Consider the following 19941-nt stretch of genomic DNA (forward strand, 5'->3'; position numbering starts at 1 on the left):
TTTTGTCATGTCTAATCATACCCAATATAACATTACAAGACACAAAATAAAAAGGAGATATAACAAGGTAATCTTCTTCTCTTCCATGCATCTCTTTTCATTATTTTTTTAAATAATTATGTAAATTTTACATAGTATTTTATTAAATCTTTGTTTATAAGTCTTGCAAATATTTTATAATTTTTAATATTACTTTTTTAATGAATTTTTCATTTATTAGGTCTTTTTTTTTTTTAATCAATTTTGCTGACATTGTGGTGTATTCTATATATTTTTTTTTCTTTCAACGCATTGCACTACATGTCATGTGGAGGTGACTCTAGGTGGTTGCGGTGATGATGCTTGGGTGTGGCAGTAGTGTTGGTGGAGGTGAAGTGAGGCGATCGTAGAGGTTTGGGGGAGAGACGGTTAGGGTTTTGCTTGGGAGAAGAAAGATAAAAAAAAAAAAAAAGGATATCAGAATTTTGGGGGTGTAGCACGCAAAAATAGAATGCATTAAGTAATTGATAAGACAAAGCTGAGATGCGGATTTGGTATGGGCCAATAATCTTAGATAAGCCCAGCAATATATTATCAAATAATGTCCAATGGGAATATACTAGTATATGGCAACTCTGCAAGCTCAGGCTCCTCTTGCTTGACTTGTGATCTGACATACTATGATGAATTTCAGTCACTACCCGAGAACCTTATTGCTTGACTTAAACTCTTTGTTTGATTGGCGGAAAGAGAAAAGAACTATTATGGATGGACAGAAAATTACTTGTTATTCATTTCTTCTACATTTAGTTTGAAATTGGCTGATAAAAGAAGGAAATAATAGTTTCATATAGGACCTACATACGTTTTTGTTCCGTCCAACTTTGAATGAATGGAAACGGTGGGGAAGGAATTCTTTTTTAAAGAAAGACAAAAAATAAGTATATTTATATTACATTTCATTCTTTATTTAATATATATAATTTTTGCAAGAAAAAAAATATATATTTTTCTCCTTTTTTTCTAATAAAAAATAACTTAAAATTAATATCATTTCATTTTTCACTCCTTTTTTTTCTTTTCTTTCCTATAAAACATATCCTGACTAATCATACTTTATATATACATTTTTTCCAATTATTTTTCGTCATCAATGATGCTTATCTAAACCAATCATTTACCATCCTCTAATTATTAAAGCTCACATATACAGTCTGTTTGACATCGGGGTTTGATTTTACAACCCTTATTTGACATTCTAATAATAATTAGTAGTAGTAGTAGACGACGAGGACCCTACAATGCTAATCTTCTACTTCCGAATTCACACGGGAAAGAAACAGGAATTTTGTAGGGTTCCAAAAAGACAAAAACAATTAATGTTAAAATCAGGTATTGGCAAAAGTGTACGAATCAGGCACATGTCGACCACACTCCTCACTAGCTAAGGTAGGATTTTGTGCTACGTGTCAGTGTCGTGTATCAGTTGATAATGGCAATGATCGATTGAGCCATTAGCCACTAGATTCAATTCAAGTATCCACTACGGAGTTAGTGGTCATCACAAATGAATACTTCACCCTTACTTTCTCAACATTAGATAGATGCTCACTATACAGCTATAGCCAGCCACAAATTAATATATATGCATTGATGCCAACATATATATGTAAAAACCACCCTTTCACCATTACATTGTTTCTTCTTAGTTTCCATTCCTCTTTGTACAATTAGAATCTGTTCACGATGTGATGTCTGGAATATTTCAAACCTAACTAGTGCCCATATTCAACGGTCCTAATGATGCAAGTAAACCATCACCATCATCATCATCTATGCAGAAAATTTTACCATATATATTTTCAGCACCTTATTCATGACACTTGCATCATTAACATGAAGATGAAATCAGCACACATGGCTAGAGTATATATATGAGACAATATTTGAAAGACAATTGTAACATCTTTACTGCTAAAGTACATGAATTATACAGTTTATATATAAGATATACAAATCAATCAGCAAATCAATTAACAAAAAGAAAAAAAAGGCATCGATCCAAGTTTATCTCTATGCTTCCATCATTTTCAAACTCGATGCTAAATGTTGACAGCCCAACCCATCCACTAACAGCTGCTGCAATCAATGTATTTCAATGGCTCACCTTAGTCCCCTCATGGGAAGAGAATCTCTGCCACTAGAATTATGTTATCGGAACCTCATGCGAGGGCAAACCTGGAAAAAAGGGTGGGTCAATAGGAGAAGGTTAGCTAGTCAAACCAAATGGAAGTTAAAAAAGTTTTTGCTATATATCTCCTTGCTGATTCTACCCCTCACTGTTGCCAGTGCATCAAATTCATTATTAGATTGTGCGTGTGCCTATTATGTATATATTCTGATTCTGAACGCATATAGTTGCTCTTTTTTGGACAGTGATTCATTCACTCACTCGGATGAACCTTCTGATTTTTCAAAGTGCTATCTGTCGTAGTTGGGGGCGTATCTGTGAAAAGTAAATCTTCAACAGTAAAAAGTGTAGTCCTTCATATAGTTTATTAATATATAGTGCTGTCTGGTTAACTATTACTCTATTAGATTCAATTATTCGTTTCAAGTTTGATTTTTTTTACTGTATCTGCGTGTGTGTATATATTGTGAGAACTGTAAATGCGTATGCATGTTTATAGCAAATGACAAGAATCTTAAGGATGGGGGATTCAAATTATACCCATATTATAACATATTTAATTATTATCCTATTTAATAACTTTTCATTGAAGAATTTTATCTGACAATCTACCATTAGAGCACCTCCAAGGATTGGGTGCTCTTCTGACATGCACAGTTACAGTAACGCAACAAGGAAACTGTGAGCGTTGGAGAGAAACAGTGCAGAATCACATGTTGGTTTCGGTTGCTACACAGAGCACCTATTATTCTTCAATTTTTGTGTGATCCATAGTACAAATTAACATTATAATATTTGTTGTGGTTGTGAATAAAATTGCACAATTGACCGTGTGTTGGTGTTCTCAAGACTGGGCATGCAATTTTCCTGCAAATAAATTGGACAAGTTATTTCTTTTAAAAATGACCGTTTTTATTTGACCGTTATGAATCAAATTTCCCTGCAATATATGTAACGGTAAAAAATGAACAGTAAAATTGCTTAGTATAAATTGTAACACTTTGATAATATTTTGTCACACAATTATCCTTCAATTGCATCTTTTTTTCTCTCTTATATTTTGCTTGTTTTTAACCTTTCTTTGTATACACAAATGAGATATCCTAATCAATATAATTTCAATTTTTACTACAATTTGATGCCAAATTGACAACTCTCAAATGCTAAAAAATGTTCAACATTCTCCTCAATCTTCAAATTCTCCAAATAACCCAAGCATGGAAAATTTTTCCCATCTTCCAATTTTTGGTATCTTTTCATCAAATATGTCATATATGGATAATCCTTATGTAATGTCAAGACCAAAGTGGAATAAATTCTTCATTCCAAACATTTAGTCCCGTTATGATTAACGATGTTTCAATGATGAGTAGTGGTGGAAATTACTCTCATCAACAAGTGCAAACACTAGCGGAATCCACACTAGAGTCTCTAAGTTTCTTCATTTTTCTCCCAAATTAACTTGGAAAAGGTTACAACCAGTGGAGATATAAGCTTGAGTGATCGTGCAAATACTAAACAAAGGTTTTCAATGGTTGATGATAAACTACTCATTAGTGCATGACTGAATGTTGCAAAGGACCAAAGTGTTAGAGCTGAAGAAAAGTGGAAGCTATGAGGATGATGTCATCAACAATACTTAAGCCATTTTTATCAAGATCACAAAAAGTCGTTTAGTCATGAGCATGCATGGCGTGAAGTGAGGAACCACGCTAAATGGCTTGCAATGTATGGTGGAGGTTCTTCTAAACGAACAAAGACATCGACAACAGGGACCTACACGTCATTATCTCAATCAGACATGACAACTGATTATGAATTTGACATAATATCATCTCCTTTATAGCGTCCAATGGGAACAAAAATGACAAAAATGAAGGCTAAAGCGAAATCTAAAGAAACGTAAGTGTATTAAAAAATTAATTGATAAATGTGTGGAAGAAGAAGGTAGCAACTCCAAACAACGTGCTCGTAAAAGAATTCATATACCAAGAAATCGTGAAGAATGTCATCTTCGCTTATTTAATGATCACTTCTCTGCAAGTCTAGTATATAATGATAATCAATTTCGATGAAGGTTTTGAATGCGAAGACATGTATTCCTACGCATTTTCAAAAGAGTTAGCAACAATGACGAGTATTTCCAATTGCGGAATGATGCTATTGGGAGAATAAGCCTTTCATCATTGCATAAATGTGTTGTTGCAATTCACATGTTGGCTTATGGATCACTGACAGATAGCACGAATAAGTATGTGCGTATTGGTGAAACCACTACAATGGAATGCTTACAAAAGTTTGTCCAAGGAGTGAATGAGGTATTTGGGATCGAGTACCTAAGAAGGCCCCACAACAACGACATTGAACGTCTTTTGAAAATTGGAGATGCATGCGGCTTTCCCGTAATGTTAGGTAGCATTGGTTGTATGCATTGGGAATGGAAAAATTGTCCTACAACATGGAAAGATCAATATCAAAGAGGAGATCGCGAAAAAGCAACTATTATGCTAGAAGTAGTGACGTCACATGACTTGTGGATTTGGCATGCACATTTTGGTATTGTTGATTCAAATAATGACATAAATGTCCTTAACCAATCTGATGTCCTTAAATGAAGGTTTGCAAGGGCAAGCTCCTGAGGTCTAATTTATAATAAATAGAATCACATACAACACGAGATATTATTTAGCATATAGTATTTATCTAGAATGAGCTACATTCGTAAAAACCACCCCAAAGCCACTAGGAGAAAAAATAAAATTGTTTTCCCAACATCTAGAAGCAGTAAGGAAAGATGTCAAAAAAGCTTTTGGAGTTCTTCAGTCACGATTTGCAATTATACATTTCCCAACTCAATTTTAGGAATTGAAATATTGAAGAAAATAATGGACGCATGCATAAAATTGCATAATATGATTGTCAAAGATGAACGAGATGAATATGATGTAAATTTTGATTGTTCATATGATGGTACAAGTAATGATGTTTCCACACCTGAAGTTCTTAATGAACATCATAAAGCTTTTAGAAGATATTTAGAAATAAGAGCACATATGCATTAAAAGAAAATACATTGTCATCTTCAAGCAAATTTAGTGGAACATATTTGGGAACGTTTTGGACTTGAGAATAATGAAAATTGAACTCCATTTTAATGGTAGGTTATTTGTGTTTATTTATGTATTTTAAAAGTTATTATTAATAATTTTAATTTGCATTATATTTTATGTATTTTAATTTTGAAAGTTAAATTTTATTTAATTAAAATGTATTATATATTTATTTAATATTTACCTATTGTCATTTAAATATATTAACTTAAAATTAACATGACTAATAAAATATAAAAAAAGTATATTGTGGGGTCCATTTGAGAAACTTTAGTAAGTTTCTTGGTTGGAGTAAAAAATTGATTGGGTTGTTTAAAATAAGAAATGTGATGTGACATTATAAGGAAGTATGAAACATTATTAAAAAAAATAAAAGAGAAACTTTGGTGGAGAACTTGGTTGGAGGTGCTCTTAGATTGAAAGTATAGTCTCTATAAATTATATTGATAAAATTTTATCTAGCAAAGATGTATATGGTGCACAAAAGTGTTTATACACTATCACAAGAATGTTAAGCGAGCAAAGGAAGGTTAGTATAAGATAATCTAGATGTGTTTCCGAATAAATTATTATATGGTCCAAGATCACTATAATTCTACCACATTTAATTAAGTTTTATTAATTCTATTCCGTAATTGAAAAAATCAACTATATGTTGAATTATAATTAATTGAAACCATTGACATATGGTAGTCTTAAACAATTCAATAATTTTTTATTTTTTTACCATTTGTTGTTCACCTAATCTTTATTGTTACAATAAGGAAGTTTAAATTTCTATTGATATTTATTTTGTTTTGTTTTAAACAATCATAATTAGGGGTGTTCAAAATTGAATCAAACTATTGGCAAACCACCAAATCGATTAAAAAAAATCAAAAAATCACAAAAATAAAAAATCTAAAAAACCACATACTTTTTGTGGTTTGATTTAGTTTTTGAATTTTATTATTAAAAACAGAACCAAATTAAACAAACCACATATTATAATTATATTAACTTTTTATTGTGGAAATTAATAATAAGTATTAAATAATTTACTTTTCTTTTACTTTATAATTAAGATGTATATTTTACTTTCATATGTTAAAAAAAGATATATTTATATCGTTAAAAAATAGTATTAAATATCAAATGATGCACAATACCATTCTGTATTAAGACTAAATAGAAGTGAAAATAATAATTTTCAACTAAAATATGTTAAATTTTTTATTAAAAGTTAAAATTTATTTTTTAAAATAATATAACATAATAATTAGGTAAGTTTAGTTGATAGGTTTTAAATTATGATAATAGATTAAAAAATAAAAAATCGTCAAACCAAATCAAAATGTAAAAGATTGATTTGATTTGATTTGAATTTGATGTTACATTTAAATTAAATAATAACCTTATTTTATGTTTTTTTCAGTGATCAACTTACCAATTGAATATCTATAAATTTATTATTATAGATTATAGACGTATTATGGATGTTTTCTTACTCGAGTAATAATTGTATTGATACGAAAATATTGTAGAAAATGTTATACAACAAAAAGAAAAATAGGAGGAAAAGAGTGGATGTGAAAGAGATAAAATGTTGTGGAAAATGTTGCATATTATTGTATGAATAAATAATCTCAAAATAATAATTGTAGTGAATTGTCATCGATCTGAACTTATGATTGGCGGACACACTATTGGTTTTCAAAAGTACGCAATGTTTATTAATTTATTAGTGTTTTAAATCCGATATTTATTGATACGATTTTTTAGAACACTAGAAGCCAGCCATAGCCAAATGATAGACCAACCAATTTCACTGCAACTTGTTAAAACATCTACGGAATTAAACTCATTATTGATATATGTTAAACTTAGTTGACTTCAAAAGAATCGGCATTGTTATTGTTATAATGTACAACCAGCAAGTCAAGGAAAGTAAGGGTCCCTTTAGAAGGGATGAAAGTAGAAGGAAAAGAAATCGACAGAAAAATAAAACAGGTATAATGATATATATATTGTGTTTAGTTGAAGAGAAAATGAACAGAAAACAATAATAATAGTTAACTTCCAAAAATAAAATTTCAAATTTTTGTTTCTTACTTGGTTTTCTTTTCCCTCTACCAAACATACCATCCAGTTATTAGTTAACACTGATCTATATATGTACCCCACATCAATCCATACAGTAGCTAGCTGTGCCTTTAAGAAAGCATATCTTAATATCTTCCATGCTCCATCCAATTGGCCAGGAAAAGTCTAAAGGAGAAAGAACAAATAAACTAAGGTGAGATAGTAATAGTATATCATTATTCCACTTTTCAATATATCTATGCATGAACATCACAATTAATAAACTCAGTATTAATATCAACCAGACAATATCTATTTTGGTGTGCTTGAGTTGAGTTTTCTCTGATATGTACAAAGTTTGTGTTACTTGTTAGGCCTTATAGCTGCTACTACAGATAGAGAGATCATGATCTCCCCATCAAGTGGCCTTAACATGGAAGAAGAGAAGAAAGAAGAAATAGTTGAAAGAGATGAGGACTTGGAGGAGCAGGTACCTGCTGCTGCTGAAGTCGAGCCTCAGCCATGGACAGAACAGATAACAGTGAGAGGATTATTTGTGAGCATGATTATTGGAATCACATTCAGCATAATAGTCATGAAGCTCAACCTCACAACTGGAATGGTTCCTAACTGTAATGTCTCGGCCGCACTTCTAGCCTTTGTGTTTATCCGAACCTGGACCAAACTGCTTCACAAGGCCGGCTTTGTAGCCAAGCCATTCAGTCGCCAGGAGAACACCATCATACAGACTTGTGCAGTTGCGTGCTATAGCATTGCTGTTGGAGGTTAGAGGCTTGTAATTTATATTTTTGAAAATACATGTCTTCTCCATATTACTTAATGAATTTATTCACTCTTTGTATATGTTATTTTGTATACTAGAGTTTGATCTATGTATGTGTATATGGCAGGAGGATTTGCTTCTTATCTGTTGGGATTAAACAGGACAACTTATGAGTTGTCAGGAGTGGAAAACGAGGGTAACAACCCAGGTGCTATTAAAGAACCTGGATTTGGTTGGATGACTGGCTTCCTTTTTGTGGTTTGTTTTGTTGGTCTCTTTGTCTTGATTCCACTCAGAAAGGTATATTTTACACTTTTTTTTTTTTTGCGAAGTTTTGTTTTGGATGTCTTTGATGCACTTCTTTTTGTGACTTGTAATATTGGATGCATATGTAGAACTTGTTACAAACTTACAATCACTCATCAACAAAATGGAACCCAGATGTTTATTTTTATCTTACTAAATTTTCCATTACGTTTGTGACGTGCCTATTGCCTGACTTGCCAAGAGTATTGAAGTTCAGTTTGAGTTGCATGTGATGAAAACTCACACAAGACTCCAAAACCCTCTGGCTTACTGCATTTTTTTCCTGCTGCAGATCATGATAGTTGACCTCAAATTAACTTATCCAAGTGGCTTGGCAACAGCGGTTCTCATCAATGGTTTCCATACACAGGGTGACAAAATGGCCAAGTACAGTATACTTCTCTTTTATTCATCAGCTTTCATTTGTTGCAATTTGTAGATGCAAGAGTTATATATTATGATATATTTTTATCAACAAAAAGACTACTTATTAATAATAATGTTTTTATAATATTGCAGGAAGCAAGTACGAGGCTTCACGAAGTATTTTTGTACCAGTTTCTTGTGGGGTTTATTTAAGTGGTTCTTCTCAGGGATAGAGGACTGTGGATTCGAACAGTTCCCTACCTTCGGATTGCAAGCTTGGAAGCAAACGTATGATTTTGAGCATATTAATTAATTGCTTCAGGAATGGAGGCTTCCATCCAAACTATTACTGATCTTAGTTTTTGAATTTACTTTGCAGATTCTACTTCGATTTTAGTATGACTTTTGTGGGAGCAGGGATGATTTGCTCCCATCTTGTGAACTGTTCTTTGCTCCTTGGAGCTGTGCTCTCTTTTGGGGTCATGTATCCGCTCATTGATCGGCTTAAAGGAGACTGGTTCCCTGACAATTTAGAAGAAACTAACATGAAGGGCTTATACGGTTACAAGGTTTTTGTTTCCATTGCTCTTATCCTGGGTGATGGCATATACAATTTCACCAAGATTCTAATTTCTACAGTCCTCAATGTTAATGAAAGAATGAGGAGCAAGAATAATAAAAATGGTAAGAGCAGTCACATCCAAACACTCAAGTTTGCTTCTTTTTTATTTTTCAATAATAAAAATATATATCTAATGTTGAGGTCGTTTTCTTACTGCAACAGTAGCTGCTGATCGGCACGAGAATCCTACCGAGGACCTTAAACAAACTGATGAATTTCTAAGGGAGACCATTCCCCTGCGGATTGGAGTCATTGGATACGTTGTTTTCACTATGATTTCCATAATTATAATTCCACGCATGTTTCCTCAGCTGAAATGGTACTACGTGGTGGTAGCTTATATATTTGCTCCATCTCTGGCATTCTGCAATGCTTTCGGAGCAGGTCTCACTGACATAAACATGGCATATAATTATGGGAAGGTTGCACTCTTTACGCTGGCAGCTGTTACAGGAAAAGAAAATGGTGTGGTGGCTGGACTTGTGGGTTGTGGTCTCATTAAATCCGTGATCTCAGTGTCTTGCATTCTGATGCAAGATTTCAAAACTGCACATTACACACGTACCTCTCCTAGAGCAATGTTCATATGCCAAGTAATTGGCATTGCAATGGGTTGTGTGACAGCTCCTCTCAGCTTCTTCCTATACTACAAGGCATTTGATGTGGGAAACCCGCATGGAGAATTCAAAGCTCCATATGCGTTAATTTATAGAAACATGGCAATCATCGGGGTCCAAGGTTTCTCAGCATTGCCACAGCATTGTTTGCAGCTATGCTTTGGGTTCTTTGCTTTTGCCATAGGAGTAAACATGATAAGAGATTTTGCACCCCAAAAGATTGGGAAATGGATGCCATTACCAATGGTCATGGCCGTACCGTTTCTGGTTGGAGCATACTTTGCAATCGATATGTTCATAGGTACTGTGGTTGTGTTTGCTTGGCAGAAGCTTGACTCCAAGAAGGCAGAGTTGATGGTTCCAGCAGCTGCCTCTGGACTAATTTGTGGGGAAGGACTATGGACTCTACCAGCTGCGATTCTAGCTCTTGCAAGAATTAAACCTCCTATCTGCATGAAATTCGTTCCTACCTAGAGCTTCACCCACAATAGAGCAAACAATTCTATAGGAATTATTAGTTAGTGCACCCTTCCCACCCACATTGGAGCACATCAAACATTATCCAAATGCTTTACAGAAGATTCAGTGTCACCCCATACAATTTGCAACATAAAATTTGACAAAAATAACGTATGATTTTGAAGTTGCTCTTGCAGGTACCCCTCCCACCCCAAAAAAAAAAAATAATAATAATGAAAGCCAATCGAGCAGAGGATTAAACAACAAAAAATAGGCTTGAACCTCGAGAAATTCATGCAATTGCAAGTGTAGTGGAAAGGCACCAACATACATTGATTCAAATTTCAGTTCCCAAAATTCTGCATATTAGAGTATATGTATGAATGTTAAAACAATTTTGTAAGGGCTGCTAGCTTTTGCTAACAGCACCTCCCTCTTTGCTATTAACAGCTATACTCTCTTAGTTCAGAGTTCTATAAATATCTCTTTGTAACTAACTTGTGTGATATTCAATAATATCAGTTTCTCTCTCTCTCTCTGTTACACAAAAACTTCTCTCTCAATCTATCTAATACAGCAACTCTTGTAAAATATATATTGATAAAAATTAGAATGCTCAACAAACTGGTCAATGAGTAAACCAAGATTTTTCAATGGTATTGTAATTATTTCATACATTACTCAATATTATACACAAGTTTGCGAAGTGAAAAACACTGGATAATGAGTTCTTACAAAAAGTGGCATATCAAATCAAATTGGTGGGTACAATTAAAATTTATATTCATCCTGTTATTATACCAGCCAGTACATCACTTTTGCCTCGCACATAAATTGTGTAAACTAGACGAAGTGCATCCAGCCAGCCATCCAATGATTCCCAAGAGTCAGCAACCTTGATAATCCAAGTAAAAATGAAGATTAGAGGTGCATTTTCAAAATCTAAAGAGATTCTTCTGTTTATAGATTGAGATGAAATCACATTTCAAAGATTTCATGAACCCTTGAAAAATTAATTAAATTTGGATTTGGGAGAGCAAGTTTTAAAATACAATGGTGGTGAGCAGGGGAGGGGTTATTTCGGAAACACTGAAACACATGAATGGACTTTGCCTTTCTATGCAAATGCACAGAGAGAACTAATGGAAGCATGGAGGTTATGCCCCCTAGGAGCTGTGTATTCTTTTTCAAGACAGAATGAACAGCAATAGTGCAAGTAATTGCCTTCTCCATTTAAAGCTGATAATCTCATGACATAATCAGATACACTATCAACACAATAAGCCATCACAAAAAAATTCCAGTTGTCAGAAGATAACAACAGGGTTGACTAAGAAATAAAACCAGAACTATAGTTACAAGAAATTGTAGGGACAATCAAGCATGCGGAAGTGGGAATTTCATTATTAAATGTGGGTGTCATGATTACTTGATTATGAAAAAGGTCATGGCTTTGTCAGTCCAAAATTGCTCTATCTTGTCTTCAATCAAAATTGATTTTGTGCAATTGATTAAACAATGTTTGATAAGTGCGGAGGAAGGAAGCAATAAATTTGTACAATATGGATAAACCAAGATCAATGAAACTGTTGCTTACCAAGTAAACTGATCCATAACTTGTATCTATGCAGAGGCCTGCACCAGGTGGTAAGGTAAGATCAGCACATGCTGATACAGAAATAATATCTGCTATATCTACTTTGATAGTCTTCTTATCTCCACTCACTGCATCTACCAATCTGCCTGAGAGATTTTGAGGTGGTACTTGTTTATATTCTCCTCTGGGTATCTGAACCAAGGGAGGAATGCAAGTCATTTAATCATAAATTAGCAGTTGTGACACTAGATCCGAGAGGTTATGCAATGATTTTAATACTAAATGTGACTTTGCCTATTAAAACATTTCAACTTGTCAGCCACATCTTACCTGCTGAAGCTTTTCATGATCCAAAAGGAATTCTGATCGTTTCCAGTCATTATGAGGTGCAATCGATGCCCCCACAGGAGGTGCAGTTAAATATCCAACTTTAAGGTGTGGTAATGGTAGCTGTGAAAATTGAGTTCTGTCTAAGTTAGTATTTAAATGAATGATTCCATCAACTAACACTCCATTGGCATAGTAATGAAACAGCAATAACGGATGACACATATCAATTCAAGTAGAAGACATAGTTGACTTCTAATAAAAAGTAGGTTGACTCACTATAAGTACTACTTAAGGGGGTGAAATCCAATACAACGGCATGGTTACTTATTGTGAAACAAAATTCAGAAAGCTTGATAGAGCAAATTTTTTTAGGTCATTTAAATGATAAATTGTGTTGCACATTGCAATGTTGATCCTGGTACACTAACATAATTTAGAATAATGTGTACTCACCATAGAACGCACCAACCGCAAGGCACTGCTATAAACCTGTTACACCAAATTAATAATAATAATGAGCTGATTGCATGATTAAAATTGGAGGAAGAAATTAACTAGATTAAAAATATTTCTAATCCAAAAAATGCATAAAGCCAATAAATATGTACAAGGCAAGACAAATAGACTGTGGCTTCTTACTGAATAATTTGGTTTCAATGCATGAGCAGCAGCAATGTATATTGCAGACTGGCTGTATAATTCATTTGGTGAAACTTCTTGAGCACTCACTGATCCCCCAGTTCTTAAAGTGTCCTCTGCTAATCCATACTGCAAAGGCATTAAGTGAGTCAGTTATATACTCTTCATACTATTACATGCATGCCAATACAAGACACCAAAGCATAATGTGTCACTGTGTAAAATGAAAAAGCAATATGACCAGAACAGTTCCAAGATTGTAAATTGCCCGATGGAAATCAAATTGCAACTGTATGGCTGCACGAAACTGCATCAAAATCAAAGAATATGGAAATGTCAAATGTGGAAGTGGAAATGAGTTAATACTCAGAGAACATAGCTGATGTAAAACACTTGTTTGTCAATTCCATCTGATTCCCTCAAATATTTTTGTTACCTTGCTGATAGCAGTTCTCACAATCTTTTGCTTTTCTCGAGCTGGAACAATGCCACTGAGTTCCTAAATTGGAAACCAATTTTTTAAACAAAAAAAAAAAGACAAAAACATTAATTGAGAATTTCCAATGTGGAAAATTATGAATTCTTCAACAGTATTAAATACAGAGTTTACAAAATAACTCTCAAGGTATAGGGAAATGTATTCTGAAGAAGAGAAGAGAGTTGGGTAAGATTAGCAAAAAAAACAAAGGGAACAGGTACATATGGCTGTTCCAATGGTTAGAAGGTTTTATCCCATTCTTTTTTTTAATCTGTAGAAGCTTTTGAGATAATCTTGCCCGTGTCATGCTTTTTTTGCCAAAATTTACATTAGAGGTTCCAAATCCAAATAAAAGAGGGGGAAAGATATTAGACCATCCACAGCCAAATTAAAATTAAGTTTAATCTTTTCTGACATGGATTAATGATTCAATTGTGCTAATGCTAGGTCATTACCTAAGTATTGCAGCACAGGGATGCTTGAGTACAGCACTGAATGAGATAGAAGTGCTATACCATGTTTCAGTTTAGATTAAAAATTATAATACTTGAAAAGTTATTTATGACTGCACGTTTGAATGAGATTTATTCACAAGAGCCCAAAGTGCTTTTGGTATAAAGAAATCTTTTAGGTGAAGTAAAAAGATCGAGGTCTTGCAGAAAGATGAAAATGGCCTTTTGAAGAGCATTTTATTTAATGAAGCTTCTCTTAACTTAAAGTTCTATTTTGATTCCTAGCAATATACATGCATATCAATGAGGGGGGAGAACCCAAACATGCAGTTAGAAGCATGTAACCATAAAAATACACTTTTCCTTTTAATTGTAGTTAGTGTATAGAAGTGAAATGCTTGAATACTGGCGAGTTAAATATACCTGAAGAGCAAGTCCCCAGTTATTGAGCGCCTGTAATAGATTCCATGAGTCAGTAACAAGGGCTCAATATGCAATGACCATGCTTGTGAAGAAAATCAAAAGTGTTTGAACAGAAAGTGTACAGAGTAAAGCAAATATTTATCTAAGGAAACAAGAAAGGCTGTTTCAAAATCATGTTCCCACATTATAAGAAAATGCAAGACAAACTTTTACAAATTAATTGAGAAGAACCTGAGGACTGTTCCAGTTAAGTTGAACTGCTTTTTCATAGTTCCGTGTTGCCTGGGGGAAAAAAAAGGTTAAATTCAACAAAAAATAGAGTGTGTGATGATCTCTATCAACCAACACTTGACAACTATAACCAAAAATGTGAAAATTTCTTCCATTCAAGTTCAGTATGAATTCAATTCTTTATAAAGCACTATCCAAAATATGCATGAAACCATTAATAAAAGGCAGCATTTATTTTTACTGACCAGCTTCCATAGCTCTTCAGCTTCCTTTGTGCGGCCACGCATCTTTGCCCGATCAGAAATTGCTATAGCCCAATTGTAGAAAGCCTGAATACAATCAAATGTAGGGGGGGGAAAAATAAAAAGTAAAGACTCTCATTTTGTGTATAAAAACACAAACATACTTAAATCCAAATAGGAATTATTTTGAGCTTTCCAACTATATCAATAGACTTTGGCGAGGAGACTACTCAAGTATCATCACAATATGGACAGAATTTTCCTACAGATAGATTGGCTATCAATACTGAAGTGATTGCAAGATAGCAGAGGTGACTACTTCCCCCAAGGTAAGGATACTTATATTTGGAAAAGCATGCCTGGTATAAAATGTAGCTAATACAACAGAATTGTGGGATAACATGGTAACAAATTATGTATAATGTACCCCAATGCTAGAAGGCTCCTTGCTATGTGAAGATATGGGGGAGAGTCATTGTACGCAGTCTTACCCTTACTTATGCAAAGAGATTGTTTCCGAATTCAAACTCATGACCAATTGGTCACCAAGGCACAACTTTAACGTTGCTTATGTATGAACAACAAAACTTTTCTTTCTTTAACAAGGAGCTCAAAGGGTGATACTAAACACAGATCTAGGAGTGTAGAATAGATAACACTGCAGAACTCAATGCCAAAAGGTCCTAATTTCCTCTAACAAATGGAAAGATGATCTCCCTCTGATCTCTCTCTCTCAGCCACCCCTCTTATTTATAGACAACATGCCTTATTTAAACTATTTCAGCACACTAACCTAATCAATTGACTCATTAATGTAACTAATTGACTCGTTAATGTAACTAATAATTACTAAGTACTAACTATTGGGTAGCTATCAATACTCCCCACCCCTATTAAACATTCACCTTGTCCTCGAGGTGGACAGCTTGTGGCAGCTGAAAGAAAGCCCACATCATTGTTCCAGTTGTTTGAAGCATCATGAACAAGTCAACCAGACCACTGCATCCCAAAATTAACTTTCACTTCTCCTGTGTCAAACACAAATATGTGAGCACTCCCATGCTTCCCTAGTGCTCTGTTTTCTTCTGTATTTTTAGCCATGAAACAGAGCATCATCACCACTGCTATAGTTGTAATGAGATCTCCCGGCTCCCTGGTGAACTGCACTGCTGCACATGATGGAAGTTCCTGGGTTGTAATATGACAACTTTTGTCTTGGTACTCACTGTCCTTAGTGGTTTGGGTTTGGCCCATTAAATTCAGAAATTTATTTTCTCCTGCTTTGTCGGTCACTCTCCCTTCGTCGTCCTTTCCTTGTGAAGACCTTGATCCAGAGGTTTTGATGATGGCAGCTTGGTTAATATGTTATACCTTGTTTCAGGTCTATCTGTGGTTATCATGTCGTTGTTCTGGAATTGACAGACAGTGCCTTTCTCCACCATTGTCTCTATTTATAGAGTAACATCAACCAACTTACGAGTGTCACAATCAAACCGTGGAGGCTGGGTCAGCCCACATGGGAGACCAGAGATCCATCTTAGACAGTGACCATCCCGCTCCATGGAAGAACACAAATCTGGTGGCTTTTGTGGCAATATCTTGACTGGACAACCTGAGATACCAAGTTTTGTAGCCATGCCAGACCAGTGCTTCATATTCACCCACTATGGTCAACCCCTCCATGTCCCCAACTACCACTTTCTCAGATAACCTGCAGCTCTTCTCCTTTTGGGGCTTGTAACTCACTGGCGAAATTTGATTTACCTTCAATCAATCTCTGCCTCAATCAATCTGTGTATTTTTCACCCTCAATTTTTTCAAATCCTGCCTCATTATGATGTTCTCTCCTATCTTTTGGACTGAAGCATTGTTTTTTTTCCTTCAAACTTCTCTTGTTTCTTCATGTACAGGAAGCAGTCCTTTACTCCTTTGCTCCCATCCTCTGATGATATTAGTTCAGATTTTATCTTTGTTTCTGCTTCCACCATATCAGTGGTCCCTCCATCCTTTAAGACTTTCTCTTTCCCTCTATTTTTATGCTCCTAAGATTCTCCTCCATCTTTCAAGACTTCACATCCCCTCTGTTTTCTTCCTTCCAAGGACCTTTACCTTCTCTTATGTATTTTTTCACCAACAATTCTCATTCTTCCTTGAGTTCCCTACTGAAAGTCTGAAACTTTCTATCTCTATCCTCATTTCTTCAAGAATGTTAAGAAAGTGTTTCTTCATTCTTGACAAACTTGAAGAGCCCCTAGATCCTCCCATCTACACTACCCATAGCTTGAAGATCAGAGCTCTCGTATTCATATCAGTTGAAAGAAACCCAGTATCTTACTGCAAAGAATAGGGAAGAAAGAACTCCCCAATTTATAGACTAGAAAACACACACTACAGAACTTTGAGGATCTGGTGATCTGCAGCTCCCTATGCCACCAAATTGCCCCAATTTCCTCTCACAAATGATAATATGATCTCTCTCTCAACCTCCCCTCTCATTTATAGGCAGCCTGCCTTGTTTGAACTATTTCAACCCACCAACCTAACTAACTAACTAACTAATTGGTTTCTATCACTGACTCAGTACAGTTCTGTTAGATATTCGGTCCATACATTACCAGTTAGTTGGAACTTAGAACAGACTCAATAAATTTATCAACAATTAGTTAGATTAGAACAGTGGATTGTGTATCTAAAGAATAGGTGGGCAATAAATAAGTGGGTCTCTTGAATACCACAGAATGAGAGAGACAGAATGTTTAATAGCTCAGGTTCACATTTTTAATAAGTCGGAATGTTTGATGTGCAATAAATAAGCGGTTCTCTTGTTAGTCAAGTTCACATTTTTAATTAACCAAAAGGACTGAAACTCAATCAATAAGTTACTGAGCTTAAGAATTTTACTACTTGGCTCAGCTTGTTAATAGCTCATATAATATTAACTTCTTCAGATGTGTGTGCATTCCCATTTAAACTTTATACTGAGTCTCATTCAAGGCTCAGGCTCATTTAGCCTTGACTGCTCTTACCCAAGCCCAAGTATTCCAATGTTGAACTCATTTACACCCTATCCAGATCCTAGCTAAAAATTTGCTACCCATTCATCTAAAACATCATAAAGAAGTATATCCTTACGTACATCATGCAGTGTGGGACAAAGACGAGTGGCCTCATCATACTTCTTACAAGCCTCCTCAAGCAAAGCATCTTTAGAGGGTGAAGTGGAATCTGGGCTAACATTATCTGCACTTTCCTGCATGCCAAAAAAGATTGAATGGACAGTTTATGTAAAGCTTGAACCAAGTATAGCATAATTACAATTTAAACAGATAGAAATATAGCTTGGAAAGTTTACATGAGAAGGGATAAAGAGCAAACTGAGACTTAGTAGACTTGAATTATGAGTGTTTGTGTAGTAGTTGTGTCTTTAGGCAGTTATTTAGGTTGCTATGGATCTGAATTATTATTTTTCTGTATTATTTCTGTCTTTATGTAGGGATGACAATTAGTGTGTGATGCATTATAAGTATGGGGCTTGGGGGTGGTTATTCATTGGGTAGTTTTAGTAATTGCTAAAAGCAGAAGGAGGAGAGTCTGGTTAGGGCTCAGGGGGAACCTTGTGTTGTCTATGTCTTGTACTGTAATTCTGACCAAAAGACCATATTGTTTCCAGTAATAAATACAAAATTCAGTGTGCTTACTCGACTTTAACACAAACCAATAGTATTTCTGTTTGTAATGGATATACAAGGAATTTTATTTCATAAAATAATATGAAGTTGTAATCCCATTACATCAGAAAATGCACAATACATATTTCCGCCAGATAAATGCTACAGAAACAAAGTGAGAAAGTTGTTCAGACCTGGAGTACCAATGCCCAATTGTACAATGCATCATAATCTTCAGGGTTCCTCTCAATTGCAGTAGCATATCTAGAAAATCCAAATAAGAAGTTACAAGTTTGAATAAATATCAACAATGGCAGGACCCTGCCATTGAGCTCCTACTAATCGCAAAAGATTACAATGCAGACTGCAGTTTTACAAGAAGTTTTTGGTGCGGATAATTCCCAGTAGCAAATAAAAGTAGTCATGTTACCTCCTGGCAGCGAATGTAAGAATCCTCTGTCGGGACCGGCCTTCCTCGTCGACACCTACAACGCTGTTTATCAAATCCATTGCAGCGTTGTTCTGGTCTGCCTGCTGTTGCTGTTGTTCTGGGCTGAAAATTTCGAAACACTACAATGTAAGCTGCAGTTCATGCGTGCACAAGAGAAAGACACTCTCAAACCATTAAATCTAAACCACTTTGATTTACCATAGCTGTATAAAAAGGAATGCATTAACAGGAGCTAAAATTAGAACCATTTCTCAATTAAATATTTTACAAGCCATTTGCGATCTACAATTTTTGTGTTCTACTGTTCCGTAGTTGCATCAACAAGAAAAATTGAACGCATTGTCGTTTTTCATTTTCTTGATTCAGTTAGGAAAAAGAGCTATAACCTGTAGGGGGAGTTGCCATCTTCTCTCTCCGGTTCGGAATCGTTTTTCAATCCGTTCAGCAATTCTCTCATGGTGAACGTTCGGCTTCCTTCGTCTTTACGTAGCTGAGGAGTGGGAGAAGGATTGGCGTACGTTTCATTGGAATGAATCGTCGTTTCCCTGAGATCTGCGTCGTTTACCGCTGGATCAGCTTCTGATCCCGATTTCGGCTCCAATTGTGCTTGCGTTTGCTCTGTTGGCACTGGCTCCGATTCTGGCTGCGGATTTGGTTCTGGTTCGGGCGTGGATTTCGATTTCGGCTCCAATTGTGGTTGTGTTCGCTCTGTTGGCACTGGTTCTGTTTCTGGCTGCGGCTCCGGGTCTTGCTCGTGTCCGTTTTGCGATTCCGGTTCGGGCATTTCGGAGTGTTAGGATTTTAGAGAGAGTGAAACGGAGGATTGTGGACAGAGGAGAGCTTTGCTCCGATCCGAGTCGAGGAGAAGGGAACTGCGAGTACTGCAGGAAGGAGAAACGGTAAATGGAGAGCACCACTTTTAATTAGTACAGTTT

The 19941-nt window shown here is 35.1% G+C and overlaps 2 protein-coding genes across 3 annotated transcripts; one reads left to right on the forward strand and one right to left on the reverse strand.

Annotated features, from left to right (window-relative positions):
* The first annotated feature begins 7386 nt into the window (after positions 1-7386).
* LOC114403935 (metal-nicotianamine transporter YSL1-like) lies at positions 7387-11025 on the forward strand. Of its 2 annotated transcripts, none has more exons than XM_028367176.1 (7): positions 7387-7555; positions 7716-8126; positions 8253-8425; positions 8724-8818; positions 8951-9085; positions 9177-9481; positions 9585-11025. In XM_028367176.1, exons 2-7 carry the CDS (start codon positions 7748-7750, stop codon positions 10508-10510), a joined length of 2013 nt encoding a protein of 670 aa, XP_028222977.1. In that variant the 5' UTR covers positions 7387-7555; positions 7716-7747; the 3' UTR covers positions 10511-11025. The 2 variants fall into 2 exon arrangements, with proteins under 2 accessions (XP_028222977.1, XP_028222976.1); XM_028367175.1 differs by having other exon boundaries at positions 7392-7555; positions 9582-11025.
* A 95-nt stretch (positions 11026-11120) lies between these two features.
* Positions 11121-19941, reverse strand: LOC114403936 (protein HLB1-like). The gene is made up of 14 exons (XM_028367178.1): positions 19393-19941; positions 18986-19108; positions 18750-18819; positions 18024-18137; positions 14891-14974; positions 14646-14696; positions 14415-14444; positions 13498-13560; positions 13303-13368; positions 13062-13190; positions 12876-12911; positions 12423-12542; positions 12093-12284; positions 11121-11390 (listed from the first exon to the last, which is right to left on the reverse strand). The coding sequence occupies exons 1-14, from the start codon at positions 19788-19790 to the stop codon at positions 11280-11282; spliced, it is 1587 nt and encodes a 528-aa protein (XP_028222979.1). The 5' UTR covers positions 19791-19941; the 3' UTR covers positions 11121-11279.

Source organism: Glycine soja, chromosome 20 (assembly GCF_004193775.1).
Source record: "Glycine soja cultivar W05 chromosome 20, ASM419377v2, whole genome shotgun sequence".
Lineage (NCBI taxonomy): Eukaryota > Viridiplantae > Streptophyta > Magnoliopsida > Fabales > Fabaceae > Glycine > Glycine soja.